The 18,779-nt window shown below is 47.5% G+C and overlaps 2 protein-coding genes across 7 annotated transcripts in view; one reads left to right on the top strand and one right to left on the bottom strand.

Moving 5' to 3' along the window:
- PLAT (plasminogen activator, tissue type) overlaps window positions 1–4,247 on the bottom strand; it is a 124,777-nt gene extending 120,530 nt beyond the window's left edge. For 2 of the 5 annotated variants that reach the window (XM_073588868.1, XM_073588865.1), the window contains exon 1: window positions 4,134–4,247. The gene's annotated coding sequence lies outside the window, so the exon portion shown is untranslated. Of the gene's footprint in view, window positions 1–3,792; window positions 4,025–4,115 lie in introns of those variants that run through there. The other 3 variants (XM_073588864.1, XM_073588863.1, XM_073588866.1) reach the window with 2 other exon arrangements.
- Window positions 4,248–4,253: 6 nt separating this feature from the next.
- Window positions 4,254–18,779, top strand: part of IKBKB (inhibitor of nuclear factor kappa B kinase subunit beta) — a 39,924-nt gene continuing 25,398 nt past the window's right edge. Inside the window, exons 1-4 of one of the 2 annotated variants that reach the window (XM_073588861.1) lie at window positions 4,254–4,403; window positions 10,958–11,080; window positions 11,155–11,249; window positions 18,477–18,594. In XM_073588861.1, coding sequence (XP_073444962.1) covers window positions 4,392–4,403; window positions 10,958–11,080; window positions 11,155–11,249; window positions 18,477–18,594 — 348 coding nt within the window. In that variant the 5' untranslated portion in view covers window positions 4,254–4,391. Of the gene's footprint in view, window positions 4,404–10,938; window positions 11,081–11,154; window positions 11,250–18,476; window positions 18,595–18,779 lie in introns of both variants that reach the window. The other variant, XM_073588862.1, reaches the window with a different exon arrangement.

The raw sequence follows: 18,779 nt of genomic DNA, 5'->3' as shown, positions 1-18,779 counted from the left end.
CTGATATTACGTATGTGGATAGGGACTGAGTTAGTTTCAGCGCCAGCGCTCCTCTGCCTCTATTCGCACAGCTGCTAGCATCCGACATTGCGCTTGCGCCTTGCCTTTGTCGTTTGGCGGCAGTGTCCACGCCGCGCTGCAGTAGCAGCCTCCTTTGCGTTTGCAGCTGCGACGCTCCGCACACGGTAGGTCTAGACGGACGTAGTGCCGCCGTCTTGGGCTACTCCTGTGACCGTATACCGTGTGTGCGTTTTTTACTGAGTTCTGTGACTACAACAGGCTCAGTCATTTGTGTTTGTATTTTTGGCATCTCCGTGAGTTTAACTGAGATTGCTCTGCACACCTGGGTGGAGTTTAACCCCGTGTGCAATTTCACCATATTGCTCCTGCCACCACCTAGCATCGGCTATTTCACCTACCGCACGGTGGACCCCGAGCGGCGAACGCACTTTATTTATATTTTTATTTAGTGCGTTCCGCCGTTCCTAACAGATTTTAATGTTCATTGTTTTTGGCTCCATCTAGTGGCCAAAGTAATAACTGCAGTGTCATTCTATTTTTGATTTCGTTTTTGCTTTCCCTCCAATTCACAATGTATTATGGGAAGTTTGCAAGGGATTATGGTTAGTTCAGCCCATTTTCCCTCCAGTCCACTTTTCCTTCTGCTTGCATACTGGTAGCACCTCGTTCCTCTACTGCCCCTGTGTCAGCATTGCTGGTAGGTAACATACTCCCTGTATATAATTCCTATCCTATATTAGCCAGCTTTAGCTCCCCTGCTCAGCTATTAGTGTAGACATGTATGTTGTGTATATATGTATTCTTATGAACCCACCACTGATTGTATTCATATGTTTCTGTTTGTAGTTTCACCATCTATATACCCTACGTTCAATAAAGCAAGGATTCAACTACAGTCTCCCTTATTGGACCCCGGTATAGCGGTTTAGCTGCTTGTTAAGCTACATGAATCCCGGTTCATTTAGTGAGGACATGACACCTGCTACTCGCTGTGCACGCTCGGATTGAATTTCTTCAGTCACCGTCTTCTCCTTAAAGACTTTTTTGACGAGTTTTATGTAGCAATTTGCAATTTGCATCTTATAGCTCACTTTGGATCATGTGACATATGTGTAACTTTATTATTACTCTATGTGTATTCTAGCGTTCGTTAAAGAATGTTCTGATGAAGGACCCGTGAAGGTCAAATCATTTTTTGTCTGGATGCACAATAAAAAAGAACTGCTTATTTTTCACAAACTGAGCGCCAAGTTTTTTTAAGCTTAGTATTTGATAGGTCGGATACCTGACTTGTGCGCCAACAGCTCAATTTTTGAGTGCCGCGTTCTCTATGATAATGGTTTGGGTTTTATTCAGGGGGACGGGGGGTTGTGGACAGTCGCCCCCCCCCCCCCCCCAAAAAAAAGGATATGTGAAAAGTCACTTTACCTGTGATAGGTCCATGCTGTATACAGAAAAATAGATAGCATACAAACAACAACAAAAAATTGATGTGTGGCACCGACCTCACGGATCTGTTCTACCTGTGGTTTTCATTCATAGAACACGTATCCATTATGGGCTACAGAGCTTTTTACACAACTTTTTTTTATTTTGCAGCCACCAGGAATTTCGGGGCCCCATACTGTCAAAATTTCCCCTTGAGACTCCAACCCGAGCCCCGCCTCCACCCGGTGAACTTTCCACAGTCCCACCGCCCACTCTTGGAAAAACTTCACTCCTGCCCCATGTCCTCACCAATCACACATTAACAGTTCCCATCACCAGATCACACACATAACCAGCAGCTTTTGTTCTGGCCAAAAGATTTTTTTAAGCCGCCACCACGACAAGGTAAGATTCTTTTGGCCGAGCTCTACTCTACCATAACCTATTAAACATTTCTTAAAATATCCAATACTCTTTTTAGGTATATTTTTATTGTTTTTCCTTTAACGGAATCTGTCACATACATTTTTAAAAATGACCAATATTACCACATACAAAGGACAAATACCACCACACCATGACCAGACCACATGTTACCACCACATGGTGACCGAATAATACCACATACACTAAATAAATACAGACACACCATGACCAGACCACATGTTACCACCACATGGTGACCGAATAATACCACATACACTAAATAAATACAGACACACCATGACCAGACCACATATTACCACCACATAGTGACCGAATAATACCACATACACTAAATAAATACCGACACACCATGACCAGACCACATGTTACCACCACATGGTGACCGAATAATACCACATACACTAAATACAGACACACCATGACCAGACCACATATTACCACCACATGGTGACCAAATAATACCACATACACTAAATACCGACACACCATGACCAGACCACATATTACCACCACATAGTGACCGAATACTACATACACTAAATACCGACACACCATGACCAGACCACATATTACCACCACATGGTGACTGAATAATACTATATACACAATACCGACACACCATGACCAGACCACATATTACCACCACATGGTGACCGAATAATACCACATACACAAAATAAATACCAACACACCATGACCAGACCACATATTACCACCACATGGTGACCGAATGATACCACATACACTAAATAAATACCGACACACCATGACCAGACCACATGTTACCACCACAAGGTGACCGAATAATACCACATACACTAAATACCGACACACCATGACCAGACCACATATTACCACCACATAGTGACCGAATAATACCACATACACTAAATAAATGCAGACACACCATGACCAGACCACATATTACCACCACATAGTGACCGATTAATACTACATACACTAAATACTGATACACCATGACCAGACCACATATTACCACCACATTGGTGACCGAATAATACCACATACACTAAATAAATACCAACACACCATAACCAGACTACATATTACCACCACATAGTGACCGAATAATACCACATACACTAAATAAATACTGACACACCATGAAACAGACCACATATTACCACCACATAGTGACCGAATAATACCACATACACTAAATAAATACCGACACACCATGACCACATATTACCATCATATATTGACTAAATAATGCCGAATTATTACACCATGGGGCCTGGTGAGCTGAAGCACAAGAGGTGGGCCCGGACTGGATGCGGCACCCCCCTCTATACTTCTGCTCGCTGGGCCCCATACAGCAGTAAGGGCAATCTTGATGGTGGCCCTGTCTGTAACAAAACCACGGCAACATGTCCATTTGTGATTAGCGTCACAGATCAAAATTTCCCATAGAAGTTTATGGTCCCTTGAAACTCTCGGACAGCACAACACAGATGGCCCCAGGGTACAATCCGTGTCCTGCCGGTGATCAGCATCGCAATGAGGCGACGATTTGTAATTTAGATGTGAAAATCACTGATGAAACTGATGGTAAAAACCGACAACACTGATGAAAACCTGATCAAAATCACTGAGGAAAAGTAAACGGTTTTTGGCTGCATGAAAAATCACTGGTGTCTGAATGAGGCCTAAAAGGTAATCTGTCAGTAGGATGAACCCTCCTAAGCCATCTACATGGGCATGTACAATAGATCATAGGAAGATTAATAAAATGATACCTTGATATCTGCAATCCAATGTTTTATTTCAGAGAAATCTATGTTTTTCTTAATATGTAAATGAGCTGTTAGCATAGGAAAAGCATCTACAGTCTCAGGGAGGGCAGAGAAAACAGAATGAATATACCGTACATACCTAGAGAGAGGATGATGAGGAAATAAATGGAGGATAGAAGCTGTGCCGATATATGAGCTAGTGATGACGGCAGCACAGATCTGCGGAGATCACATCCAGCCTGTATTACTGGGAGAGACACTCCGGGAAGACAGCAGTCTGACACTTGTCGCCCAGTCACACTGCAGGTAAGGGGGTCTGATAGGACTGAATTGTGCAGACTGATAGCAATAAAGGTCATCACTTATTTCTATGTGGAAATCACAATTTCACATCACAGGTGTCTGTAAACCGTCAAGAATCAAACATCTGCAACGCGGCCAAATGTAAGAAAAGCCACTGACCGTGGGAAGAACACGCACCATGACGATCAATCAGCAGGCAGCGGATGGTTTCCCTCAGGTATCGGCAGCTGCTCGGCCGACGATGTCACGCACACGGGATGGAGGGGGCGAGACCTCATGCACAGCAATGACGTCACGGCCGTCCTCCGTGTGGACACGCCCCCGGTGACGTCAGACCGGGAAGTGAACCAGGAAGTGGAATGAACACAGCAACACCCGGCGGAGCAGCGCGCACCCCGGGATCCCCGAGCTCCTCCGCCCGCGCCTGCCCGGCCCATGACACAGCAGGTAGGACGCGCGGCCGGTGACACTGCCCGGACATTCTGTGTGCACCGCACTGTCTGTACTAATGTACACACATACTACTGGGGCACCACTGTACATAGGCTGCACTACTGACACACCACTGTACGTAGGCTGCACTACTGACACACCACTGTACGTAGGCTGCACTACTGGGGCACCACTGTACGTAGGCTGCACTACTGGGGCACCACTGTACGTAGGCTGCACTACTGACACACCACTGTACGTAGGCTGCACTACTGGGGCACCACTGTACATAGGCTGCACTACTGACACACCACTGTACGTAGGCTGCACTACTGACACACCACTGTACGTAGGCTGCACTACTGACACACCACTGTACGTAGGCTGCACTACTGGGGCACCACTGTACATAGGCTGCACTACTGACACACCACTGTACGTAGGCTGCACTACTGGGGCACCACTGTACGTAGGCTGCACTACTGGGGCACCACTGTACGTAGGCTGCACTACTGACACACCACTGTACGTAGGCTGCACTACTGGGGCACCACTGTACATAGGCTGCACTACTGACACACCACTGTACGTAGGCTGCACTACTGACACACCACTGTACGTAGGCTGCACTACTGGGGCACCACTGTACATAGGCTGCACTACTGACACACCACTGTACGTAGGCTGCACTACTGACACACCACTGTACGTAGGCTGCACTACTGACACACCACTGTACGTAGGCTGCACTACTGACACACCACTGTACGTAGGCTGCACTACTGACACACCACTGTACGTAGGCTGCACTACTGACACACCACTGTACGTAGGCTGCACTACTGACACACCACTGTACGTAGGCTGCACTACTGACACACCACTGTACGTAGGCTGCACTACTGACACACCACTGTACGTAGGCTGCACTACTGACACACCACTGTACGTAGGCTGCACTACTGACACACCACTGTACGTAGGCTGCACTACTGACACACCACTGTACGTAGGCTGCACTACTGACACACCACTGTACGTAGGCTGCACTACTGACACACCACTGTACGTAGGCTGCACTACTGACACACCACTGTACGTAGGCTGCACTACTGACACACCACTGTACGTAGGCTGCACTACTGACGCACCACTGTACGTAGGCTGCACTACTGACGCACCACTGTACGTAGGCTGCACTACTGACGCACCACTGTACGTAGGCTGCACTACTGACGCACCACTGTACGTAGGCTGCACTACTGACGCACCACTGTACGTAGGCTGCACTACTGACGCACCACTGTACGTAGGCTGCACTACTGACGCACCACTGTACGTAGGCTGCACTACTGACGCACCACTGTACGTAGGCTGCACTACTGACGCACCACTGTACGTAGGCTGCACTACTGACGCACCACTGTACGTAGGCTGCACTACTGACGCACCACTGTACGTAGGCTGCACTACTGACGCACCACTGTACGTAGGCTGCACTACTGACGCACCACTGTGCGTAGGCTGCACTACTGACGCACCACTGTGCGTAGGCTGCACTACTGACGCACCACTGTGCGTAGGCTGCACTACTGACGCACCACTGTGCGTAGGCTGCACTACTGACGCACCACTGTGCGTAGGCTGCACTACTGACGCACCACTGTGCGTAGGCTGCACTACTGACGCACCACTGTGCGTAGGCTGCACTACTGACGCACCACTGTGCGTAGGCTGCACTACTGACGCACCACTGTGCGTAGGCTGCACTACTGACGCACCACTGTGCGTAGGCTGCACTACTGACGCACCACTGTGCGTAGGCTGCACTACTGACGCACCACTGTGCGTAGGCTGCACTACTGACGCACCACTGTGCGTAGGCTGCACTACTGACGCACCACTGTGCGTAGGCTGCACTACTGACGCACCACTGTGCGTAGGCTGCACTACTGACGCACCACTGTGCGTAGGCTGCACTACTGACGCACCACTGTGCGTAGGCTGCACTACTGACGCACCACTGTGCGTAGGCTGCACTACTGACGCACCACTGTGCGTAGGCTGCACTACTGACGCACCACTGTGCGTAGGCTGCACTACTGACGCACCACTGTGCGTAGGCTGCACTACTGACGCACCACTGTGCGTAGGCTGCACTACTGACGCACCACTGTGCGTAGGCTGCACTACTGACGCACCACTGTGCGTAGGCTGCACTACTGACGCACCACTGTGCGTAGGCTGCACTACTGGGGCACCACTGTGCGTAGGCTGCACTACTGGGGCACCACTGTACGTAGGCTGCACTACTGGGGCACCACTGTACGTAGGCTGCACTACTGGGGCACCACTGTACGTAGGCTGCACTACTGGGGCACCACTGTACGTAGGCTGCACTACTGGGGCACCACTGTACGTAGGCTGCACTACTGGGGCACCACTGTACGTAGGCTGCACTACTGGGGCACCACTGTACGTAGGCTGCACTACTGGGGCACCACTGTACGTAGGCTGCACTACTGGGGCACCACTGTACGTAGACTGCACTACTGGGGCACCACTGTACGTAGACTGCACTATTGACGCACCACTGTACGTAGACTGCACGACTGACGCACCACTGTACTACAAAACAACCATATCCTAGCCGGATATCAAGAATATATGACAAATAATCATATAATTAAAAATCAATTTATTTGCAAAATTTAAAACAATGCATATTATGAGTGCTCACAGATCAACCAGAAGCGGTTAGGAACCAGCTCAATCATCCAGAAAAAATGCCTATATGTATAAAGCACAATGTGATTCACAAAGAAATGCTCATCATTATCCTGATGAGGTCAAGGACTATTATGTTTAAAAACACCACTGTACTAGTAATATATATGTATATACACACAGTGCACACATAATACCACTGTACATAGGCCGCGCCGCTGACACCGTCATACTCTACATAGACTTCAGTGCTGACACCGTCATACTGTACATAGACCTCGCCACTGACGCCATCATACTGTACATAGGCTGCGCCGCTGACACCGTCATACTGTACATAGACCTCGCCACTGACGCCATCATACTGTACATAGGCTGCGCCGCTGACACCGTCATACTGTACATAGACCGCAGTGCTGACACCGTCATACTCTACATAGACTGCAGTGCTGACACCGTCATACTGTACATAGACCTCGCCACTGACGCCATCATACTGTACATAGGCTGCGCCACTGACGCCATCATACTGTACATAGACCGCAGTGCTGACACCGTCATACTGTACATAGACCGCAGTGCTGACACCGTCATACTGTACATAGACCGCAGTGCTGACACCGTCATACTGTACATAGACCGCAGTGCTGACACCGTCATACTGTACATAGACCGCAGTGCTGACACCGTCATACTGTACATAGACCGCAGTGCTGACACCGTCATACTGTACATAGACCGCAGTGCTGACACCGTCATACTGTACATAGACCGCAGTGCTGACACCGTCATACTGTACATAGACCGCAGTGCTGACACCGTCATACTGTACATAGACCGCAGTGCTGACACCGTCATACTGTACATAGGCCGCGCCGCTGACACGTCATACTCTACATAGACTGCAGTGCTGACACCGTCATACTGTACATAGGCTGCGCCGCTGACGCCATCATACTGTACATAGGCTGCGCCGCTGACGCCGTCATACTGTACATAGGCTGCGCCACTGACGCCATCATACTGTACATAGGCTGCGCCACTGACGCCATCATACTGTACATAGGCTGCGCCACTGACGCCATCATACTGTACATAGGCTGCGCCACTGACGCCGTCATACTGTACATAGACCGCAGTGCTGAAGCCGTCATACTGTACATAGACCGCAGTGCTGAAGCCGTCATACTGTACATAGGCCGCAGTGCTGACACCGTCATACTGTACATAGGCCGCAGTGCTGACACCGTCATACTGTACATAGGCCGCAGTGCTGACACCGTCATACTGTACATAGGCCGCAGTGCTGACACCGTCATACTGTACATAGGCCGCAGTGCTGACACCGTCACTGTACATAGGCCGCGCCGCTGACACCGTCACGCTGTACATAGGCCGCGCCGCTGACACCGTCACGCTGTACATAGGCCGCGCCGCTGACACCGTCACGCTGTACATAGGCCGCGCCGCTGACACCGTCACGCTGTACATAGGCCGCGCCGCTGACACCGTCACGCTGTACATAGGCCGCGCCGCTGACACCGTCACGCTGTACATAGGCCGCGCCGCTGACACCGTCACGCTGTACATAGGCCGCGCCGCTGACACCGTCACGCTGTACATAGGCCGCGCCGCTGACACCGTCACGCTGTACATAGGCCGCGCCGCTGACACCGTCACGCTGTACATAGGCCGCGCCGCTGACACCGTCACGCTGTACATAGGCCGCGCCGCTGACACCGTCACGCTGTACATAGGCCGCGCCGCTGACACCGTCACGCTGTACATAGGCCGCGCCGCTGACACCGTCACGCTGTACATAGGCCGCGCCGCTGACGCTGTTAAACTGTACATATACAGTGTACTATTATACACACTGTACTACTGATCCCACTACTGTCAATATATACTGTACTAGATGGTGGCCTGATTCTAACACATCGGGTATTCTAGATTATGTACAGGACTGTGCCTGTGTAATGAGCGATGCAGCAGTGATGCCTTTAACGGCTGTAATGTGCATGTACAATAAGCGATGCGGCTATGTTGCCGCGACGACTAAGCGACTGTCGCTGATTGGTCGTGGCCTATCAGCGACGCGGGATTTTGGTTACAGACGAATATATATATATATATATGTACCGTACTGCTGATACCGTTATATTGTACATATACGCTGTGCTACTTCTAGACACACACTGTACTAATGAAGTGACTGTGTCGCTCATATGTACACTGTGCTACTGCTGTACCACCGTACAGTCCATTTCTACTGTACTGCCCATATATATGTACTGTGCTACTGATATACTGTACTGGTGGATCCAAAAGTCTGTGTTCCACTCCCTGCTAACATGTCAGGTTTTCGTCATGTAAGAAGAATCGTGTCAGAATTTTTCCACCTTTAACCGCCCCCATAATCTGCGTAAAGACATTGAGAATTTTTTGTTTAAGTGGAAAAAGTAAGAAATGAACATGGTTTTTATATCTATAGCACCGCCATATTCTGCAGCACCTTACATTTTAGAGGGGATCTGTACAGACAATAAAGACAATACAGAAAAACACACAAAATCGACAGATACCCAGAGGAGTGCCGGCCCTGTCTACAAGCCTTCAATCTGCATTGCTACCACTGTCAGGATTCTCCATCACCAGCGCAGGTAGCGCCCTGCGCATGACTGCAAATACGTGATCTACATTCATGTGCTCACATGTCAACTAGACGTGTGGGGCCTCACTTAATGAAAGTGAATTCATCGAGATCGGACCCGTCTAGTCGGCATGTGGTCTAAAGTATGCCTCCACCATGCTACACTGTGGGTATGGTGTTCTTTTAGTTGTGTGCTATGTTGACTTTATGCCAAACGCACCTTTTGGAATTATAGCGAAAAAATTCACACTTGGCCTCATCAGACCATAGCGTTTTTCTCCACATAAAATAGCGAAAATAAACAAATTGACACCGACCCCTATTTGACCTCAGCAGCTGAGGACACAGTTCTCTTTTTTGCCGGTAAGCGCTTGTGTGATTTTTTTTGTTCGTTTTTCTCCACATGCTTTTCGCAGACTTGATGTAGGGTTTGGCAAAACATAGCTGTGTTTGGATATTTTATTTTGTAAGTAAAGGTTTCTGTCTTGCCACACTACCCCACAGGCCAGACATATGAAGAATATGGGAGATTGTTGTCACATTCAGTACACAACCAGTAAAAACTTCCTGCAGCCCCTTTAATGTTGCTGTAGGCCTCTTGTCAGCCTCCCTGACATTTTCTTCAGGTCTTTTCATTGATTTTTGAGGGACGTCCAGTTCTAGGTAATGTCACAGTTGTGCCAAATTCAATCCACTTCTCAATGACCATGTTCACAGTGTTCCATCATATATCGAATGACTTGGAAATAGTTTTGTACCCTTCTCATAACTTTCAACAATCAGATCCTTTTGCTGTGTTGTAAGCTGTTTATGGCTTTTCTGAGGTTACATGTGATTGATTAATTCTGAATACAACCACACCATCAATTATAAGAGGGTGCTCACACTTATGCAGCCACATTAGTTTAGTTTTGTTATTTTTATTTTCCCTCAAAATTATGTCCGTGTGTTTCTCAATGGATTTGTACAGATTATGGGCGACAATGGAGGCGGGAAAAATTCTGAAATGATTCTTCTTGGCATGTTTTATTTTAGATGACAAAAACCTGGGATTTTAACTGGGGTGTGTAGACTTTTTATATCCACAGTGTGTATACACATTTTATTCTCCGTATATACTATACTGTCTGTGGACACTGTGCCACACTGTCCATATATACTGCTCTATAGTGACCAACTTTATACCTAGGATGCCCCCGGGTGCCGGACCAGCTGGCCTCCCCCGACGCACACCCTCAGCTGTGGATCCTGGGAGATGAAGGAGCGTCTGGGCACTGGAGGCTTTGGATACGTCCTGCGCTGGCTCAATAGGGTGAGCGGCAGTCTCTAGACCTGCATCTCCATACCATCAGTGCAGGATGATCTCCATCCCTTATGTCTCCTTAGGACTCGGGAGAGGAAGTTGCCATTAAACAATGTCGCCAAGAGCTGAGCCCGAAGAATCGGGAGAGATGGTGCCTGGAAATTCAGATAATGAAGAAGTAAGGGACGGAAAATCTCGGGAAAGGAAACAGTATGGGACCTCTTTCCTGTAGGCAGTAAGGGGTCTGACCGCTAGAAACCCCACAGGGGTCCAGTGTGTGAATGCGTGACAGTCACTTCATTCAATGTCTATGGTAGCGGTGGTCACACCTGTGCACTACACTCCCATAGAGGTGACTAGAGCAGTGGTCACATATAAGCACTACACTCCCATAGAAGTCACTAGAGCAGTGGTCACACCTGTGCACTACACTCCCATAGAGGTGACTAGAGCAGTGGTCACATATAAGCACTACACTCCCATAGAAGTCACTAGAGCAGTGGTCACATATAAGCACTACACTCCCATAGAAGTGACGAGCAGTGGTCACGTAAGCACTACACTCGCATAGAAGTGACTAGAGCAGTGGTCACATATAAACACTACACTCCCATAGAAGTGACTAGAGCAGTGATCACATATAAACACTACTCTCCCATAGAAGTGACTAGAGCAATGGTCACATATAAGCACTACGCTCCCACAGAAGTGAGTAGAGCAGTGGTCACATATAAACACTACACTCCCACAGAAGTGACTAGAGCAGTGGTCACACGTGCACTACACTCCCATAGAAGTGAGTAGAGCAGTGGTCACATATAAACACTACACTCCCATAGAAGTGACTAGAGCAGTGATCACATATAAGCACTACACTCCCATAGAAGTGACTAGAGCAATGGTCACACATAAGCACTACACTCCCATAGAAGTGATTAGAGTAGTGGTCACACGTTCACTACCACAGAAGTGACTAGAGCAATGGTCACATATAAGCACTACACTCCCATAGAAGTGAGTAGAGCAGTGGTCACATATAAGCGCTACACTCCCACAGAAGTGACTAGAGCAATGGTCACATATAAGCGCTACACTCCCACAGAAGTGACTAGAGCAATGGTCACACATAAGCACTACACTCCCATAGAAGTGACTAGAGCAGTGATCACATATAAGCACTACACTCCCATAGAAGTCACTAGAGCAGTGGTCACACCTGTGCACTACACTCCCATAGAGGTGACTAGAGCAGTGGTCACATATAAGCACTACACTCCCATAGAAGTCACTAGAGCAGTGGTCACATATAAGCACTACACTCCCATAGAAGTGACGAGCAGTGGTCACGTAAGCACTACACTCGCATAGAAGTGACTAGAGCAGTGGTCACATATAAACACTACACTCCCATAGAAGTGACTAGAGCAATGGTCACATATAAGCACTACGCTCCCACAGAAGTGACTAGAGCAGTGGTCACATATAAACACTACACTCCCACAGAAGTGAGTAGAGCAGTGGTCACATATAAACACTACACTCCCACAGAAGTGACTAGAGCAATGGTCACATATAAGCACTACACTCCCATAGAAGTGACTAGAGCAGTGGTCACACGTGCACTACACTCCCATAGAAGTGAGTAGAGCAGTGGTCACATATAAACACTACACTCCCATAGAAGTGACTAGAGCAGTGATCACATATAAGCACTACACTCCCATAGAAGTGACTAGAGCAATGGTCACATATAAACACTACTCTCCCATAGAAGTGACTAGAGCAATGGTCACATATAAGCACTACACTCCCATAGAAGTGACTAGAGCAGTGGTCACACGTGCACTACACTCCCATAGAAGTGAGTAGAGCAGTGGTCACATATAAACACTACACTCCCATAGAAGTGACTAGAGCAGTGATCACATATAAGCACTACACTCCCATAGAAGTGACTAGAGCAGTGATCACATATAAACACTACTCTCCCATAGAAGTGACTAGAGCAATGGTCACATATAAGCACTACGCTCCCACAGAAGTGACTAGAGCAGTGGTCACATATAAACACTACACTCCCACAGAAGTGAGTAGAGCAGTGGTCACATATAAACACTACACTCCCACAGAAGTGACTAGAGCAATGGTCACATATAAGCACTACACTCCCATAGAAGTGACTAGAGCAGTGGTCACACGTGCACTACACTCCCATAGAAGTGAGTAGAGCAGTGGTCACATATAAACACTACACTCCCATAGAAGTGACTAGAGCAGTGATCACATATAAGCACTACACTCCCATAGAAGTGACTAGAGCAATGGTCACACATAAGCACTACACTCCCATAGAAGTGATTAGAGTAGTGGTCACACGTTCACTACCACAGAAGTGACTAGAGCAATGGTCACATATAAGCACTACACTCCCATAGAAGTGAGTAGAGCAGTGGTCACATATAAGCGCTACACTCCCACAGAAGTGACTAGAGCAATGGTCACATATAAGCGCTACACTCCCACAGAAGTGACTAGAGCAATGGTCACACATAAGCACTACACTCCCATAGAAGTGACTAGAGCAGTGATCACATATAAGCACTACACTCCCACAGAAGTGACTAGAGCAATGGTCACATATAAGCGCTACACTCCCACAGAAGTGACTAGAGCAATGGTCACATATAAGCGCTACACTCCCACAGAAGTGACTAGAGCAATGGTCACATATAAGCGCTACACTCCCATAGAAGTGACTAGAGCAATGGTCACATATAAGCACTACGCTCCCACAGAAGTGACTAGAGCAGTGATCACATATAAACACTATGCTCCCATAGAAGTGACTAGAGCAATGGTCACATATAAGCACTACACTCCCACAGAAGTGAGTAGAGCAGTGGTCACATATAAACACTACACTCCCACAGAAGTGACTAGAGCAATGGTCACATATAAGCACTACACTCCCGTAGAAGTGATTAGAGTAGTGGTCACACGTTCACTACACTCCCACAGAAGTGACTAGAGCAATGGTCACATATAAGCACTACACTCCCATAGAAGTGAGTAGAGCAGTGGTCACATATAAACACTACACTCCCATAGAAGTGACTAGAGCAGTGATCACATATAAACACTACACTCCCATAGAAGTGAGTAGAGCAGTGGTCACATATAAGCGCTACACTCCCACAGAAGTGACTAGAGCAATGGTCACATATAAGCGCTACACTCCCACAGAAGTGACTAGAGCAATGGTCACACGTGCACTACACTCCCATAGAAGTGACTAGAGCAATGGTCACATATAAGCGCTACACTCCCACAGAAGTGACTAGAGCAGTGGTCACACGTGCACTACACTCCCATAGAAGTGACTAGAGAAGTCCCATATAAGCACTACACTCCCATAGAAGTGACTAGAGAAGTGGTCACATATAAGCGCTACACTCCCATAGAAGTGACTAGAGCAATGGTCACATATAAGCGCTACACTCCCGTAGAAGTGACTAGAGCAATGGTCACATATAAGCACTACACTCCCACAGAAGTGACTAGAGCAATGGTCACATATAAACGCTACACTCCCACAGAAGTGATTAGAGTAGTGGTCACACGTGCACTACACTCCCACAGAAGTGACTAGAGCAATGGTCACATATAAGCACTACACTCCCATAGAAGTGACTAGAGCAGTGGTCACACGTGCACTACACTCCCATAGAAGTGAGTAGAGCAGTGGTCACATATAAACACTACACTCCCACAGAAGTGACTAGAGCAGTGATCACATATAAGCGCTACACTCTCATAGAAGTGACTAGAGCAGTGATCACATATAAACGCTACACTCCCACAGAAGTGATTAGAGTAGTGGTCACACGTGCACTACACTCCCACAGAAGTGACTAGAGCAATGGTCACATATAAGCACTACACTCCCATAGAAGTGACTAGAGCAGTGGTCACACGTGCACTACACTCCCATAGAAGTGAGTAGAGCAGTGGTCACATATAAACACTACACTCCCACAGAAGTGACTAGAGCAGTGATCACATATAAGCGCTACACTCTCATAGAAGTGACTAGAGCAGTGATCACATATAAGCTCTACACTCTCATAGAAGTGACTAGAGCAGTGATCACATATAAGCGCTACACTCTCATAGAAGTGACTAGAGCAGTGATCACATATAAACACTACACTCCCATAGAAGTGAGTAGAGCAGTGGTCACATATAAGCGCTACATTCCCACAGAAGTGACTAGAGCAATGGTCACATATAAGCGCTACACTCCCACAGAAGTGACTAGAGCAGTGGTCACACGTGCACTACACTCCCACAGAAGTGACTAGAGCAGTGGTCACATATAATCGCTACACTCCCACAGAAGTGACTAGAGCAATGGTCACATATAAGCGCTACACTCCCACAGAAGTGACTAGAGCAGTGGTCACACGTGTACTACACTCCCATAGAAGTGACTAGAGAAGTCCCATATAAGCACTACACTCCCATAGAAGTGACTAGAGCAGTGGTCACATATAAGCGCTACACTCCCATAGAAGTGACTAGAGCAGTGGTCACATATAAGCACTACACTCCCATAGAAGTGACTAGAGCAGTGGTCACATATAAACACTACACTCCCATAGAAGTGACTAGAGCAGTGGTCACATATAAGCACTACACTCCCATAGAAGTGACTAGAGCAGTGATCGTATATAAACACTACACTCCCATAGAAGTGACTAGAGCAGTGGTCACATATAAGCACTACACTCCCATAGAAGTGACTAGAGCAATGGTCACATATAAGAGCTACACTCCCATAGAAGTGACTAGAGCAGTGGTCACATATAAGCACTACACTCCCATAGAAGTGACTAGAGCAGTGGTCACACGTGCACTACTCTCCCATAGAAGTGACTAGAGCAATGGTCACATATAAGCACTACACTCCCACAGAAGTGACTAGAGCAGTGGTCACATATAAACACTACACTCCCATAGAAGTGACTAGAGCAATGGTCACATATAAGCACTACACTCCCACAGAAGTGACTAGAGCAGTGGTCACATATAAGCACTACACTCCCACAGAAGTGACTAGAGCAATGGTCACATATAAGCGCTACACTCCACAGAAGTGACTAGAGCAGTGGTCACATATAAACACTACACTCCCATAGAAGTGACTAGAGCAATGGTCACATATAAGCACTACACTCCCACAGAAGTGACTAGAGCAGTGGTCACATATAAGCACTACACTCCCATAGAAGTGACTAGAGCAATGGTCACACGTACACTACACTCCCATAGAAGTGACTAGAGCAGTGGTCACACGTGCACTACACTCCCATAGAAGTGACTAGAGCAATGGTCACATATAAGCGCTACACTCCACAGAAGTGACTAGAGCAGTGGTCACATATAAACACTACACTCCCATAGAAGTGACTAGAGCAATGGTCACACGTACACTACACTCCCATAGAAGTGACTAGAGCAATGGTCACATATAAGCGCTACACTCCACAGAAGTGACTAGAGCAGTGGTCACATATAAACACTACACTCCCATAGAAGTGACTAGAGCAGTGATCACATATAAACTACACTCCCACAGAAGTGACTAGAGCAGTGGTCACATATAAGCACTACAGTCCCACATAAGTGACTAGAGCAGTGGTCACACGTGCACTACTCTCCCATAGAAGTGACTAGAGCAGTGGTCACATATAAGCGCTACACTCCCACAGAAGTGACTAGAGCAGTGGTCACATATAAGCTCTACACTCCCATAGAAGTGACTAGAGCAGTGGTCACATATAAGCGCTACACTCCCATAGAAGTGACTAGAGCAGTGGTCACATATAAGCACTACACTCCCATAGAAGTGACTAGAGCAATGGTCACACGTACACTACACTCCCATAGAAGTGACTAGAGCAGTGGTCACACGTGCACTACTCTCCCATAGAAGTGACTAGAGCAATGGTCACATATAAGCGCTACACTCCACAGAAGTGACTAGAGCAGTGGTCACATATAAACACTACACTCCCATAGAAGTGACTAGAGCAGTGATCACATATAAACTACACTCCCACAGAAGTGACTAAAGCAGTGGTCACATATAAGCACTACAGTCCCACATAAGTGACTAGAGCAGTGGTCACACGTGCACTACTCTCCCATAGAAGTGACTAGAGCAGTGGTCACATATAAGCGCTACACTCCCACAGAAGTGACTAGAGCAATGGTCACATATAAGCACTACACTCCCACAGAAGTGACTAGAGCAGTGGTCACATATAAGCGCTACACTCCCATAGAAGTGACTAGAGCAGTGGTCACATATAAGCACTACACTCCCACAGAAGTGACTAGAGCAGTGGTCACATATAAGCACTACACTCCCACAGAAGTGACTAGAGCAGTGGTCACATATAAGCGCTACACTCCCACAGAAGTGACTAGAGCAGTGGTCACATATAAGCACTACACTCCCACAGAAGTGACTAGAGCAGTGGTCACATATAAGCACTACACTCCCACAGAAGTGACTAGAGCAGTGGTCACATATAAGCACTACACTCCCACAGAAGTGACTAGAGCAATGGTCACATATAAGCACTACACTCCCACAGAAGTGACTAGAGCAGTGGTCACATATAAACACTACACTCCCATAGAAGTGACTAGAGCAGTGGTCACATATAAGCACTACACTCCCACAGAAGTGACTAGAGCAGTGGTCACATATAAGCGCTACACTCCCACAGAAGTGACTAGAGCAGTGGTCACATATAAGCACTACACTCCCACAGAAGTGACTAGAGCAATGGTCACATATAAGCACTACACTCCCACAGAAGTGACTAGAGCAGTGGTCACATATAAGCGCTACACTCCCATAGAAGTGACTAGAGCAGTGGTCACATATAAGCACTACACTCCCACAGAAGTGACTAGAGCAGTGGTCACATATAAGCGCTACACTCCCACAGAAGTGACTAGAGCAGTGGTCACATATAAGCGCTACACTCCCACAGAAGTGACTAGAGCAGTGGTCACATATAAGCGCTACACTCCCATAGAAGTGACTAGAGCAGTGGTCACATATAAGCACTACACTCCCACAGAAGTGACTAGAGCAGTGGTCACATATAAGCGCTACACTCCCACAGAAGTGACTAGAGCAGTGGTCACATATAAGCGCTACACTCCCATAGAAGTGACTAGAGCAGTGGTCACACGTGCACTACACTCCCACACTCTGGGTGAGATTTTTAGGAGAGCGTGTGGTCTTGTGCGTTCACTCTCCATCTTATCGCTGCCTGATTTCAGTTGTCCGGACTCATTTTAGGCCATTTCGGTATTTCTTTTACAGATTAAATCACAAGAACGTGGTGTCGGCCCGAGAGGTCCCCGAGGGCTTGCAGAAGCTGGCTCCTAATGATCTTCCTTTGCTGGCTATGGAGTTCTGCTTGGGAGGTGATCTGCGGAAGGTGGGTAACGTACCGCTCCACTGCCTGTGTCAGGACCATATTAAAGTTTATTACATACTTGTCCGGCACTTCTGCTGCGCTGAGGTTCTTACCTGGAGTGTGCCCCAGATAGTCTGCAGGGGGGAGAGGGTGACCAACATGTACCATATTTTTCGGATTATAAGATGCACTTTTTCCCCCAAAAT

This window comes from Dendrobates tinctorius, unplaced genomic scaffold (assembly GCF_039654945.1).
Source record: "Dendrobates tinctorius isolate UK_male_01 unplaced genomic scaffold, ASM3965494v1 ptg000104l, whole genome shotgun sequence".
Lineage (NCBI taxonomy): Eukaryota > Metazoa > Chordata > Amphibia > Anura > Dendrobatidae > Dendrobates > Dendrobates tinctorius.
The sequence above is the reverse complement of the archived record's forward strand: the minus strand, read 5'-3'. Positions and strand labels throughout refer to the sequence as shown.